Genomic DNA, 16,181 nt, shown 5'->3' on the forward strand with positions numbered 1-16,181 from the left:
CAAGACCCTATATGGGAGGAGAAACGATAAACTAAAACGTCGGCGGAGCAACGCGAGAAGCGACAAAACCTGGAGAGAGGGAAAATGCGATACCAACGACTACTTTTTTTGGTGTTGTTCGACTGAGCTTGCATTACAACCGGTAAGCTCCTATTTGACCCCTCGATTGGGCCGACCCATTGGCGTGCATGCCCGTTCGCCCTGCTGGTAGTGTAGCGCAACAACAATTCACAAAAAGCAGTGCACGCACAAGGAATCGAACTACTGACCTCTCACTGGTTAAGGACTGTTGCTAGCCAAAGTTTGAAATTTCAAAATTTTGCTCATGCTGTTCAAAAAATGTTCTGTTTTTCAAACATTATTTGTCTTTTGAAAAATTGTTCATGGTTTCCAGGAAATGTTCAAAAAAAATTGAACCATGCGAACAAATTTTGAAAATGATGAACAATTTTTTAAAAATGTGATCGTTTTTTAATTGTGTTTTTTATTATATTTTTTAAATTTAAAACAATCTTTACAATTCTAAACTAAATTTAAAAATATTGAACATTCATATTAAAAATTGAATATTTTTTGAAATTACTATTTGTAAAAAGTGATCAAATTTAAAAAATACGAACGAGCGTCATATAGGAAATTCCTTACAATTGGTCGTCCGCTGCGGTTGTCGCTTGGCTGGGCCTGCGATCCATTTGGGCCTTCTCCCGTGTCTAGCTGCTGTCGGCCCGGTTTTCCGCTAGGTCGCTTTTCTGTAAAAGAAACCGTCGAAGCCCACAACACAGGCGGCAGCTTTGATCCCCTCCTTCCTCACCAGTCCCCACCGCCGCCACGAACTCCTGCTCCGACACGAACTCTGCTCAAGCCCGCCCCCATGGTTCCCGTCATCGGCATGGACTCTTTGCCCGTTCCGCAAGCCGCAAAAGGACTCGAGTCCCTCGATCCAAATCCCAGATCAGACCGGGTCGCGGCGGCGCCACGACAGGTTGCCGGCCTGCTGTCCTCCTCACGGGACAAGCTGCGTTCGCGGTGCGCTCTCGCTGCCTGCCGGCTTCGACGGCGTGGGCCGTGGCGCCGCTCTTCCGCAGATCAGCAATCGAGTCGTGCTTCCAATCTGCCGTCTCCCCTCGACGTCCACGGCCCTGTACTCTGCCGTGTTCTCCCCTAGCGCAGGCTGAGGGGCGCTACGCCGCTATCTGCCGGCTCCTCATACAAGAGCGATGGACGGCAAACTGAGCCCTGTGGGAAACAATTGCATCAGCTCAGCGACGTCCAGCGTATCTCCTCTCCATGTTTCTTTGCACGCCTCATCTCCAAGCACGAAGCCACGACGAGATGTAAGTTTCATCATCATTGATCTGTTTTCTTGGTCATGACTTGATTCCCTCTTTTGACCTAAATATTCTGATTACTGCATGCCATTGCTCTAAATTTCTTGATTACTGCATGCCGTTGGAGTTGCTGTCTATTGGTGGTGAACCATAATACATGTGTGTTATGCCTTCCACATGTTTGACGTAATGCCCAACCGAATTGCGCACACAAAATTCGATGGGAACAGAAAGCAGCATAGCTTCCAGCTGTCAATCTTCGAGTTTCTATAAATTTTAAGCCCAATGTTCCTCTATGTCCCCGTTTCTTACCTCCTCGCTCACCGAAGCAGATCAAGAAGCAGCAGCGAAGTCCCCCTGATGTTCCATCTCTCCCATTTGTGTGTCTCCCATCTTTCCATGTTTGTCTCTCCATCTCTCTGACAAAATTAACAAGAACTAGTCCTCTCTATCTTTCTTTCTCTACATAAGGTCTAGTACACTATTGAAGGATACATGTCTTGACGGAGAGATAAAACTCACATTATGCATTGTAATTCAAATTATTAGTTATTTTTATTAGGTGGGTCATCAGCCTAAGGCAACAAGCCAAGAATCGTGAGGGAGAGAATTTGACATCATAAATGACTATCTCTAGTAATACCTTTTTCCTTATATGTTTTTTGTCAATTATATTTCAACCTGCACCTTTCAAATATTATTTCTCTGTGTCCTTACTCCTTATACTAAGTCTACAAAAACAAAATACAGAAATAGCAAATCTAAGTATGCTCTAGATATTCAACATGTGAGACAATAGGTGAAAAAGACCAACAAAGCATCATTCTGGAAAGAAGATATCAACATTGGATTTGAATCTTTCACATTTTATCACAAAGAAAGACAGCTAAAAGCTCACTTCCAATGGATGTGGCACAAACGAAAGGAACCAAGCAGGACTGAGTGCAAGTCTTGTATTCTTCATCTGCATATATTGATAATGTAGGGTCTTTGTATAGTTGATTACACTCTAACTATCTTGTATGGACAAAAAATAATCATGATTCAGATCTTTTTATTTAATAATTAGCGTGTGAATTTTCTTGGGGTTGGCAGTTAGTATAGGTATATATCCAGTAAGGATTAAAGTGCAAGTGATGCAAATTCACATGAAGTTTAATATACAATGCAAGCAAACAATTGTATAGACTCACAAAATAATGGAACTTTTTGTTCTTCAGGCAAGCTGGAATGTTCTTGCATCACCAGTGAATGTGCTGCTACCCATAATATTGATTTTAATTTTAAAATAAATAAGTAGACATCAAAATAAACTCATAAAATAATAGCACGACCAACGCCACAATTGAGTACGCTAGATGGTCTCTCCTAAAATAATTTTGTGATATTTAAATGAGCTAAATCATGAGTTTCACATATCTCTCTCTCTTGGTCAGAAATAGTTCTGTAATTTACAGTCATGATAAACTCAGAACATGATAAATCAAAAATAACATTTATCTTACAAATGTGAACCATCTTTTATATTGTAGTAGTCAAACTTACATCATTTTTACTGCATGCTTCGTAGTAGGACATCTATTTACGAAACGGAAGGTAGCATACTTGTGGCTGCACAAACAATTATATTGTTTACATTGAGCTATCTTTTTTACTGCATGTTTCGTAGTAGGACATCTGTTTATGAAACGGAAGGTAGCATACTTGTGGCTGCACAAACAATTGTATTGTTTACTAAAAGAATGGCGGGAAAAATGTTACTTGCTAGACTAAAAGATCGATGGAAAAAATATTTCTCGACTTTATAACTCTTATCAATTTTACTCGACAAAGAGGCAGATCATTAATTTTGCAACCAACATTTCATTTGCATGGTACTCGGCAATCTGCACCGACGTGAATCCTACATCCCATCAATTGAGTTATTCCACGACAATCTATCTGTGACCATAAAGTCCCGTGTTGCTATCTGAACTGTGCGGCTTCTCTCTACCACAAGTGAAATCCACCTCGAATTGCCTATTTTTGGATCGCATTGATGCGCATTGGTTGTAGACACAATCCAGTCTTCTACTAACAAAATATCGAAACAATATTAGTAACTCTATTAATGCACGTAAATACAGAAAAGCAAAATATCTATCAGGACTACAATGACGACATGCCTGCAAACTTAATTCTTGAATTTGCATTACTAAGTATAATATATAACTGAAGTTTAACCAAGAACATTACATCATTGCATTTCTTTACAGAATTAGCCCACTGTTGTGATACAATGCTTATTGTAGTAATTTTTACATTCAACTATGTTACAGAACTGAAGGTGTCTACACTAAATTTCTCCAAGATTTCTAAAGAAAGCAAAAATAAGAAAATATTTGCCCTAAGATTTCTCCAAGAGATGCATACCAGGAGCAAAATTAATATATTGATGTAGATGACTTTAATCTTAATGTAAGATGGATCAACTGCCATACAGAGGGTCCAGGTACATGCTCATAAACTTGCTGATGTTGCCGTGGCTAATCTAGCCTTATTTCTTGCTGCCGGTTTCTATGAACAAGAAACCAACAAAACTAAAGTTCACTTTAATATAAAGTTTTAGCTGCAGCCAAAAAGAATTGCCAAGCTCTTGTATGTTTAGTCGGTGGACTTTAAAGAAAAATCATGGATAAATGAAGAAGCTAGATCTGGCCATATAGTGCAAGAAACAAGTAGTGAGCAAGACAAAAGCTTAGTGATGAGAAAATAATACATTGGTATTGAAGACAAATACCAGGGAAGGCTTAACAAATCGACTCTCTTCAAGAACCTCTCTTGAACCCATGGCTCATGTACAACTAGAGTAGCTGCTACACCTTGAGTCCTGCCATGGTGCCTCTGTTCGATACACTGGGAAGCAGGTAGAGATGAAGGTCGTACGTGGCATAGAAGATGGCGAGCTACATCTTGCATCTACAAACGAGGGCGACCTAGGCTTGTGTTCGACACTGCAGTTCTTGGTTGGTGTGTCAGATAGCAACCCAGGCAGCGGTGTGAGGCGGCAACGGCTGGACGCGATAGTAACCCTAGCTGTGGCCGCGCTCGCTCTTAACGAGAGAGGAAGAAGAAATCAGATCGGGGTTAGCGAGTTGATGAGGCAGGGAAGAGAGCTGGCGGGTCCACTCGTTGACAAGTATTTGTTTGAGAGAGGAGGCGAGGAAGCGACACACGAACATGCGAATCGACGTACCACAGCCTACCATCACAACCGCACTCCCCTTTAATAGTAAAGAACTAAAGATAGTAGGAATAACAATAGTTTCTTCCTTCAGAGGTTCATGAGCAAGCGAAGGATTTCTATTGCTGGTTCTTTAAAGACCGTTGGCTAATATCCTTTATTTTCATACCATGGGATGGTACTTCCAATCGGTACAATGATTGTTGGATTTGATGGAACTGCGAGTGGCCCTTTGACATATTTTAGTGTCATTAAGCAGTACTTAGGTCTATGCCTAACAATTCCGCTCTTTTTCTAGGGTCTGGTCTTGGTACTATGTTGATAGCGAGGGTGCAAGGCTCAAGGGAAGCAGCCGGTTCTGTAGTTCTTTGTGTGCTTATGGTATCTTGGATGAGGGGTAAGTTTTTTTATACCTCTATATGTGGCTTTGCTCACAGTTTATATTATCTTGAAGTTGCATCCCTTATGTTTGTGCTTTACATTTCAGTTACAAATTCAACATGTCAGTTGAGGAAGCTGCTGAGTTAGCATGGCGGGCTTTTATCACGCAATATTCTGTGACAGAGCTAGTGGTGGCTGTGTTCCTGGTGGTATGCATTCCGTTTCTTAGTTTCTATCCTGATATTTGTATACAACATGCATGCAGATTTGTTAAACACCTTGCCATTTATATCTTTCTTTTGAAATCACATACATAACTGTTTATTTGAGTTACTTATTGGTGAAGTTCAGAGATTTTCCCCCCATCGTGTAATGCACACCCCTAGGTTGGGAATAGAGATTACCGTCGAGACGATGGTGATAAATTAGCCCACACCAAACGTACATTGTTGTAGAGTATAGAAGGTGCTGTAGAGTATAGACATGGGTCTAGACATCTAGACAAACCTACCTAGGATTTCTAAAACAATATAATTATAATGGTACATGTAAGGTACATGCGTAGATTTATTCTTTTTGTATACTGCTTTCATGTTAGTAGATTTTAAAAAATATGGTGATGTATAAAAAATTATGGTCAACGCTATGTTTTTCTTCGTGTTCGCCTTTTCTTTTTTCCTTCTTAATTTTTTGAACCTTTTTCAAATTTGTGAACAATTTTCAATTCACATTTTTGAATTTGCTAAAATGTTGAATCATCGAATATTTTCCAAATTCGTGAATATTTTTTGAAAATTTTGAACCTTTTCCAATGGTTGAATAGTTTTTGAATATGTGAACATTTTTCGAATACGTGAGCGATTTTGGAATTTGTGAATAGTTTTTAGAATCCATGAACAATTTTGAATTTGTCGTGAACATTTTTTGAATTCCTTAACATTTTTTGAATTCAGGAACATTTTTGGAATTCATACTTGTCTTGAATATTAGAACACGATAACATTTTTGGAATTTGTGAACATTGTTTTAGAATCCACGCACATTTTTTGAATTTGACGCGAACATTTAACAATTTTTGTATTCATGTACATTATTTGAATTCATCAACTTGTTTTGAATACGTGAACATTTTTTAATATGTGATCATTTTATGAATACGTGAACATTTTTGGAATTCACATTTTTTTTAATCCGGGAATTTTCTTTGAATACGTGAACATTACTGGAATTGGCAACATTTTTCAAATTCACAAACATATTTTTTGAATTTATGAGCATTTATTTAATTCGCAAACTCTTTTTTTCAAATTTGCCTTAGATGTTAGCAGATTCTAAGGATATGTTGTGATGTATAAAGAATTATGATCAATGCTATGTTTAGTGTTTGGGTCATTATTATTTGGAAGCAGGGTAAAAAAAGAAGATTATCATTTGAGCTTGATAGAGTATGATTATATCCCACTCGGTCGTGTTTGCATCAAACGCGTGTCCCCCTTTGGAGAAGAATACACCAACCATTTTGGTAGCGGGCCTATAACTCATCTCAACGATTTTGTTTAGGCCTCATTCCGCTAATACGGTAGGCATCATCTCCTTCCCCGTATAACTCTTAGTCTCACTCCCAAACACTTCACGATGCAATAGAGGGAATGCCAACATCCATGGTGGCATTGTCCCATTCGGCTGTTCATGCCACTTGAGAGGATGAAGGCTCTAGCAACATCATGCGAGCGACATCGTCACTAGTGATTTTGCCACCATCCTGGCCACGACGACAATGCCACAGAGCATATAGTGGAAGGTAGAGTAGGAAAGTGGAGCGATGACGTTGTGAGAATTCTTCTTCCGGGCGAGTGTCAGGCAGATAGACAAGACTCCCAATAAAATGTCGATAAAGCGCCAGATTAGACAATGGATGAACATCAGCAGCAGGATGTGAACATTGAGCTCCATTGGAGTCTCCGCTTTTTCATCGGTTCCGGGGGAAGACCAAAGATCTTGCGCGACCAGAAAAACTCAAAAGAGAAAGAGAGGTATGCACTGTGAAGGAAGCCCAACATTGCGCTCATCTTTAAGAGCAGCATGAGTAAGAAGATCCTGAATTATTATTTTGGACCAAGAAGGGACCTCAATCCCAAGAAAGTAGCAGAGAGGGCCAAGATAAGACATAAGAAACTGCATAGCATGCCTTCACAAAGGCAATATACTCACGGTCTGCTTCGGTGATGATCATGTCATCAACATGAAGAAGAGTCCTACCAAGAGCAGAAAGAAGGGCAAACAACGTCGGATCTTGAGCACTCGCTGAAAACCAGCAACATCCACCATAGAGGCAAAACGCTCAAACCAGGCACGGGAGGCTTGCTTAAAGCTATAGAGAGAGTGATGAAGACGACTAAGCATGTCGTAAGGAGTAGAATACCCAGGTGGTGGTTGTGTGTAAACCTCCTCACATAGCTCACTATTAAGAAAGACATTCTTAACATCAAGCCTAGACACGAACCAGTGGCGAACAGAGGCCACAAGCATACGGTTTTGCAGGAGCAAAAGTCTCATGGTAATCAGGACCATGCTCCTGCTGAAAGCCATGACCCATAAGACAAGTTTTTCTAATGCTCAAAAGAACCATTAGAGTGAGTCCTAACCTTGTAGACCCACCAAGTGATGGGACGAAGACGAGGAGGGACATAAACAATATCCCACGTGCTGATGCACTCAAGAGCAGCAATCTCGTGTGTCATAACAAGGTGCCATTTGGAATGAACATCACAACAAGAAGTCGGCTCAAGAACAGCAGCGCCAATGCTTGGAAGGCCAAGGCGGTCAACTGGACGAAGCGGACGAGGACGGAAGCCATAAGTAGGCTGAGACGGGGAAGTTGGCACATCATTAGATGCATCGACAACACACAGACGACCTATATAGAAGTTAGGAAAAAAATGAAAGAATAAAAGTTGGAATCATCGCGAGATAAACTCAGGTGATGGAGACAAGGAAGCCACCGGTGATGAAGGTGTAGAATCATGTGATAAGCGAGGTGAGGAAATCATAGGAGATGACACGTTGGTTCTACAACAATCAGAGAAGCATGAGCAGTACGACGACTGGATAAGGGCTCAACAGGAGTGGTAGGAGTGTCGGGAAAATTGTGGGAAGAGATGTACTCCACTTAAAAGGCCAAAGAAGATGGACACGTGTAGAAGGGAGGAGACTCTACAAAAGTCATATCCTAAGAAATAGGCATCCGACGACCAACATGATCCCAACAACGATATCCCTTATGCTCATCGTTGTATCCTAAGAAGACACACTCAACAGACTGAGAAGTCAGTTTGGTGCGTTCACGAGGGGTAAGAAGGACACAACAAACACAACCAAAAAATTGAAGTGTCGAATAAACGATCAAATAGATGCTTGAAACGAGCGTCACCCTACAAAGCAGTGGATTGCTGAAGGTTGATGAGATAGATGGAAGTGGAGTCATACTCGGCCCAAAAGTGTGGTGAAAGAGAGGCGGTGACTATCAATGGACGAGCCGTCTAAGAGGCGGTGACCATCAATGGACGAGCCGTCTCAAGAAGGTGACGGTACTTGCGCTTAGCCACGCCATTTTGAGCACAAGCACCAGGATAAGAGAACCAAAGCTTGCTCAACAAGGTTTCCACGCAACAGCTTGGAGATATACTCTCCACCAGAGTCACCATAGAACAAATGAATAGGCATAGAGAATTGAGTGTGAACCATGGCAGCAAAAGGCTTATAGATAAGACCTCACTACGAGAAGAAATAAAGTATATAACCAGGTGTTTTGGGAGAAGTCACTAGCGAAGGCAAAGGGAGATGATCCCTCGAGATCAGAGTGAACAAGGTCTAAAGGATGCTGAGACACTTGACCACGTATTAGAGACATCATCAGAGACAGATCCGAGAAGATCACATCGAACTAAGGATGAGAGATCACAAGTGACCCAAGGCGATGATGCCACTCTTGAAAATATCTGGTAGACAAGGCAACAGAGGCAGAGACTGGCGGCACTGGCAGTAGAGGGACTTGATCCGGCATCCCACTTGCGTGTGCACTCTTCGTACCCCGCCGATCTGGCTGGGTGTTCCTTTCCTGTTTGCAGGTTGTGTGCCACGTGCTTGATTAAGCACCCCAGGTTCTCCTACTGTGCGCCCTTGGCCTCGACTTTAGGTAGCGCCTGTCCTCGGCTCGTCTCGTGCATAATCCAGGTACGCGTCGACTGTCCGAGCTCCTGCTCACCATTGGTGGTGCTCGAGCGTGCGGTTATGGTGTCACACACAAAGGGAACACAGGATGTGGGATTGAGACAGTGCTTGTAGCAACCCGCAGCAAGGCAAAGGATGCCCATCCAGACTGGTAGGGAGCGGAGGTGGTCACAAAGGTGGACGTTGACTCAAGTCTCAACAGTGCACTCATCAGCAAGAGTAGCACGAGTAAGAAGATCCTGGACATACTTCTCTTCAAAAATAAAGAAGTCATTAGAGGTAGAAGAAACCTCAATCTCAAGGAAGTACCAAAGAGGACTAAGATCGGACATAAGAAATTCATTATGACGAGCCTTCACCAAGGCAATGTACTTAAGAGTCGTTGCCGGTGATGATCGACATGTAGAAGAAGTGTTCCACCATGAGTTGAATCGTGGACCGAAAGTGTAGGATAATGAGCACTCGTCAAAAACAAGCCGCAATCACCACCGAGACGAAGCGCTCAAACCAGGCACGAGGGGTTTGCTTAGGGCCATATAGACATCGGCGAAGACGACAAACCATGCCATTAGGAAGAGAACCTAGGTGGTGGCTACTTGTAGGCATTCTTGACATCAAGCTGAGAGACAGACTAGCGGCGAATAGAAGCCACATTGAGGAAGTGTGCAAAGAGTGGTCACATGGGCCATATATATAGGAGTAAATGTCTCTTTGTAGTCATGACCAAGTTCTCACCACTAAACGAGCTTTGTAACGCTCAAGAGTATCATCGGGCTTAACCTTGTAGACCCACTTACAAGTGATGAGACGAGCACGAGGAGGAAGGGAAATGAGATTCCACGTGCCGATGCGGGCAAGAGCATCAATCTTCGATGCCATCACATGCAGCCATTTGGGATGAACAACATCACGGCAAGAAGTCGCCTCGGGAAGAGCTACGCAGTAACCATAGCGGTCAATAGGCAGAAGCGGGCGAGCTCGAAAGCCATAACTAGGCTAAGCTAGAGGCGGTGCGTTGGCAACAAAGTGAGTCAGAACATTCCCACCAAGTGATGGGACGAACACGAGGAGGAAGAGAAACAATATCCCACGTGCCGATGCGCTCAAGAGCAACAATCTCCTCTGCCATCGCAAGGTGCCATTTGGCATGAATAACATCACGATAAGCAGTCGGCTCAAGAACACTAGCGCCAACGTTTGGAAGACTAAGGCAGTCAACAGGCGGAAGCGGACGAGGAAGCAAGCCACAAGTTCGCCGAGAGGGGAAGTGGCACATCAATAGACACATTCACAACACGCGAACGATTGTATATAAAAGTGAGGAAAAGATGTAAGAACTCGAGCAGAAATCATCGGGATAAACTTAGGTGATTGAGACTAGGAAGCCACAATGTGATAGAAGGTGTAGAATCATGTAATAAACGAGGTGAGGAAACATAGGAGATGATGGCATTGGATCTACAATAATCAGAGATAAGGGAGTGATAGGAGTGTTGGATTTAAAAAAAAGAGAGATTTCCTCCGTTGAAAAGGTCGAGGAAGATGGATGCGGCAGAAGGGAGGAGACTCTACAAAAGTCTTATCCTAGGAAATAGGCATCCGATGACCAACATGATCCCAACAACGATATCCCTTATGCTCATCGTTGTATCCTAAGAAGACACAGTCAACCGACTGAGAAGTCAGTTTGGTGCGTTCACGAGGGGTAAGGACATAGCAAACACAACCAAAAAATTCAAGCGCCGAATAAACGATCAAATAGACGCTCGAAAGGAGCGTCACCCTACAAAGCAGTGGATTGCTGAAGGTTGATGAGATAGATGGAAGTGGAGACATACTCGGCCCAAAAGTGCGGTGAAAGAGTGGCGATGACCATCAATCGACGAGCCGTCTCAAGAAGGCGACGATGCTTGCGCTTAGCCACGTCATGTTGAGCATGAGCACAAGGATAAGAGAAGCAAAATCTGCTTAGCAAGGGTTCCACGCAACAGCTTGGAGATATACTCCACCAGGGTCACCATAAAACACATGAATAGGCGTAGAGAATTGAGTGTGAACCATGGCAGCAAAAGGCTTATAGATAAAGACCTCACTACGAGAAGAAATAAAGTATATATTCAGGTGTGTTGGGAGAAGTCACTAGCGGAGGCAAAGGGAGATGATCCATCGAGATCAGAGTGAACAAGGTCTAAAGGATGCTGAGACACTGGACCACGTATTAGAGACATTATCGGAGACGGATCCAAGAAGATCACGTCGAACTAAGGACGAAAGATCACAAGTGACCCAAGGCGATGATGCCACTCTTGAAAATATCTGGTACACAAGGCAATAGAGGCAGAGACTGGCGGCACTGGAAGTAGAGGGACTTGATCCGGTATCCCACTTGCATGTGCACTCTTCGTACCCCGCCGATCTGGCTAGGTATTCCTTTCCTGTTTGCGGGTTGTGTGCCACGTGCTTGATTAAGCACCCCAAGTTCTCCTACTGTGCGCCCTTGGCCTCGACTTTAGGTAGCGCCTGTCCTCGGCTCGTCTCGTGCATAATCCAGGTACGCGTCGACTGTCCGAGCTCCTGCTCACCATTGGTGGTGCTCGAGCGTGCGGTTATGGCGTCACACATAAAGGGAACACGAGATGTGGGATTGAGACAGTGCTTGTAGCAACCCGCAACAAGGCAAAGGATGCCCATCCAGACTGGTAGGGAGCGGAGGTGGTCACAAAGGTGGACGTTGACTCGAGCCTCAACAGTGCACTCATCAGTAAGAGTAGCACGAGTAAGAAGATCCTGGACATACTTCTCTTCGAAAATAAAGAAGTCATTAGAGGTAGAAGAAACCTCAATCTCAAGGAAGTACCAAAGAGGACTTAGATCGGACATAACAAATTCACTATGACGAGCCTTCACCAAGGCAATGTACTTAAGAGTCGTTGCCAGTGATGATCGACATGCAGAAGAAGTGTTCGACCACGAGTTGAATGGTGGATCGAAAGTGTAGGATAATGAGCACTCGCCAAAAACTAGCCACAATCACCATTGAGATGAAGCGCTCAAACCAGGCACGAGGGGTTTGCTTAGGGCCATATAGACATCGACGAAGACGACAAACCATGCCATTAGGAAGAGAACCTAGGCGGTGGCTACTTGTAGGCATTCTTGACATCAAGCTGAGAGACAGACTAGCGGTGAATAGAAGCCACATTGAGGAAGTGTGGGAAGATTGGTCAAATGGGCCATATATATATGGGTGAATGTCTCTTCGTAGTCATGACCATGTTCTCACCACTAAACGAGCTTTGTAACGCTCAAGAGTATCATCAGTCTTAACCTTGTAGACCCACTTACAAGTGATGAGACGAGCACGAGGAGGAAGGGAAATGAGATTTCACGTGCCGATGAGGGCAAGAGCATCAATCTTAGATGCCATCACATGCAGCCATTTGTGATGAACAACCTCACGGCAAGAAGTCGTCTCGGGAAGAGCTGCGCTGTAACCATAGAGGTCAATAGGCAGAAGCGGGCGAGCTCGAAAGCCATAAGTAGGCTAAGCTAGAGGCGGTGCGTTGCCAACGAAAGAAGATACAATACTCGAGGGAGATGGCTTATCAAAAGAATCCACAACATGTGGACCACGAGTGTAGTAAAGTCGAGGAACATGAGCATAAGAAGAACATATAAAAAGTCAAAGTGAGTCATAACATTCCCACCAAGTGATGGGAACACGAGGAGGAAGAGAAATAATATCCCATGTGCCGATGCGCTCAAGAGCAACAATCTCCTCTGCCATCGCAAGGTGCCATTTGGTATGGATAACATCACGATAAGAAGTCTGCTCAAGAACACTAGCGCCAACGCTTGGAAGACCAAGGCGGTCAACAGGCGGAAGCGGACGAGGAAGCAAGCCATAAGTAGGCCGGGAGGGGAAGTGGCACATCAGTAGACCACATTCACCACACGCGGACGATTGTATATAAAAGCGAGAAAAAGATGTAAGAATACGAGTAGAAATCATCGGGATAAACTCAGGTGATCGAGACAAGGAAGTCACAACTGATGAAGGCGTAGAATCATGTGATAAGCGAGGTGAGGAAATCATAGGAGATGATGCCATTGGATCTACAATAATCAAAGAAGCATCAACAGTACGACGACTGGATAAGGGAGTGATAGGAGTGTTGGACTTCAAAAAAAGAAGAGAGATTTCCTCCATTAAAAAGGTCGAGGAAGATGGATGCGGGTAGAAGGGATGAGACTCATCAAAAGTCATATCCTGAAAAATAGCCATCTGACGCCCAACATGATCCAAATAATAATATCCCTTATGCTCGTCGTTGTATCCTAAGAACACACACTCAACGGACTGAGCAGTCAGTTTTGTGCGTTCACGTGGGCAAGGACATAGCAAACAGAACCAAACAATTGAAGCGCCGAATAATCAGGAAAGAATCTAATAGACGCTCGAAAGGAGCGTCACCCTGTAGAGCAGTGGATTGCTGAACGTTGATGAGATAGATGGAAGTGGAGACAGACTCGGCCCAAAGGTGCGGTGAAAGAGGCGACGACCATCAATGGACGAGCCGTCTCAAGAAGGTGACGATGCTTGCGCTTAGCCACGCCATTTTGAGAATGAGCACTAGGATAAGAGAACCAAAGTCTGCTCAGCAAGGATTCCATGCAACAGCTTGGAGATATACTCCACCAGAATCACCATAGAACACATGAATAGACGTAGAGAATTGAGTGGGAACCATGGCAGCAAAAGGCTTATAGATAAGACCTCACTACGAGAAGAAATAAAGTATGTATCCAGGTGTGTTGAGAGAAGTCACTAGCGGAGGCAAAGGGAGATGATCCATCGAGATCAGAGTGAACAAGTTCTAAAGGATGCTGAGACACTGTCTCGCTATGAGTATAAGGTAACTGGACCATGTATTAGAGACATCATCGGAGACGGATCCAAGATCACCTTGAACTAAGGATGAGAGATCACAAGTGACCCAAGGCGATGATGCCACTATTGAAAATATCTGGTAGACAAGGCAACAGAGGCAGAGACTGGCGGCACTAGCAGTAGAGGGACTTGATCGGGCATCCCACTTGCGTGTGCACTCTTCGTACCCCATCGATCTAGCTGGGTGTTCCTTTCTTGTTTGCGGGTTGTGTGCCACGTGCCTGATTAAGCACCCCAAGTTCTCCTACCATGCGCCCTTGGCCTCGACTTTAGGTAGCGCCTGTCCTCAGCTTGTCCCGTGCATAATCCAGGTACGTGTCGACTGTCCGAGCTCCTGCTCACCATCGGTGGTGCTCGATCGTGCGGTTATGGTGTCACACATAAAGGGAACATGGGATGTGGGATTGAGACAATGCTTTTAGCAACCTGCAGCAAGGCAAATGATGCACATCCATACTGGTAGGCAGCAAAGGTGGTCACAAAGGTGGACGTTGACTCCATAGGAGTCTCAACAGGGAGCTCATCAGTAAGAGCAGCATGAGTAAGAAGATCTTGGACATACCTTCTCTTAAAAAATTAAGAAATCATTAAAGGTAGAAGAAACCTCAATCTCAAGAAGTACCAAAGAGGACCCAGATCGAACATAAGAAATTCACTATGATGAGCCTTCACCAAGGCAATGTACGTAAGAGTCGTTGCTAGTGATGATCGACATGTAGAAGAAGTGTTCGAGCACGAGTTGAATGGTGGACCGAAAGTGTAGGATAATGAGCACTGGCCAAAAACTAGCCGCAATCACCATTGAGACGAAGCGCTCAAACCATGCACGCGGGGTTTGCTTAGGGCCATATAGACAGCGACGAAGACGACAAACCATACCATTAGGAAGAGAACCTAGGTGGTGACTACTTCTAGGCATTCTTGACATCAAGCTGAGAGACAGACTAGCGGCGAATAGAAGTCACATTGAGGAAGTGTGCAAAGAGTGGTCATGTGGGCCATATATATAGGAGTAAATGTCTCTTTGTAGTCAGGACCACGTTCTCACCACTAAACAAGCTTTGTAACGCTCAAGAGTATCATCAGTCTTAACCTTGTAGACCCACTTACAAGTGATGAGAGGAGCATGAGGAGGAAGGGAAATGAGATTTCACGTGCCGATGCAGGCAAGAGCATCAAAATTCGATGAAATCACATGCAGCCATTTGGGATGAACAACCTCTCGGCAAGAAGTCATCTCGGGAAGAGCTGCGCAGTAACCATAGCGGTCAATAGGCAGAAGTGGGCGAGCTCGAAAGCTATAAGTAGGCTAAGCTTGAGGCGGTGCGTTGCCAACGAAAGAAGATATATTAGTCGAGGGAGATGGCTTATCAGAAGAATCCACAACATGCAGACCACGAGTGTAGTAAAATCGAGGAACATGAGCAAAAGAAGGAACATATAAAAAGTCAAAGTGAGTCGTAACATTCCCACCAAGTGATGGGACGAACCCGAGGAAGAGAAACAATATCCCATGTGCCGATGTGCTCAAGAGCAACAATCTCCTCTGCCATCGCAAGGTTCCATTTGGTATGAATAACATCACGATAAGAAGTTGGCTCAAGAACACTAGCGCCAATGCTTGGAACACCAACGCGATCAACATGCGGAAGCGGATGAGGAAGCAAGCCATAAGTAGGCCAAGAGGGGAAGTGGCACATCAGTAGGCACATTCACAACACGCGGACAATGTATATAAAAGTGAGGAAAAGATTGAAGAATATGAGCAGAAATCATCGGGATATAAACTCAGGTGATGGAGACAAGGAAGCCACAATGTGATAGAAGGTGTAGAATCATGTGATAAGCGAGGTGAGGAAATCATAGGAGGTGATGGCATTGGATCTACAATAATCAGAGAAGGACAGGATAAGGGAGTGATACGAGTGTTGGATTTCAAAAAAGAGAGAGATTTCCTTCGTTCAAAAAGGTCGAGGAAGATGGATGCGGGTAGAAGGGAGGAGACTCTACAAAATTCATATCCTAAGAAATAGGCAACCGACGACCAACATGATCCCAACAACGATAT

The 16,181-nt window shown here is 43.9% G+C and overlaps 1 protein-coding gene across 9 annotated transcripts in view; it reads left to right on the plus strand.

The window, feature by feature from the left end:
- The first annotated feature begins 795 nt into the window (after positions 1 to 795).
- The window catches only part of LOC119282196 (proteasome subunit beta type-8-like), a 42,307-nt gene continuing 26,921 nt past the window's right edge, over positions 796 to 16,181 (plus strand). For all 9 annotated transcript variants that reach the window (XR_005138656.1, XR_005138659.1, XR_005138654.1 and 6 more), the window contains exons 1-3: positions 796 to 1,334; positions 4,850 to 4,948; positions 5,039 to 5,141. Coding sequence is in view for 4 of the 9 variants with exons in the window: in XM_037562530.1 (XP_037418427.1) it covers positions 1,288 to 1,334; positions 4,850 to 4,948; positions 5,039 to 5,141 (249 nt within the window). In the remaining 5 variants the exon portion in view is untranslated. The remainder of the gene's footprint in view (positions 1,335 to 4,849; positions 4,949 to 5,038; positions 5,142 to 16,181) is intronic.

This window comes from Triticum dicoccoides, chromosome 1A (genome assembly GCF_002162155.2).
Source record: "Triticum dicoccoides isolate Atlit2015 ecotype Zavitan chromosome 1A, WEW_v2.0, whole genome shotgun sequence".
Lineage (NCBI taxonomy): Eukaryota > Viridiplantae > Streptophyta > Magnoliopsida > Poales > Poaceae > Triticum > Triticum dicoccoides.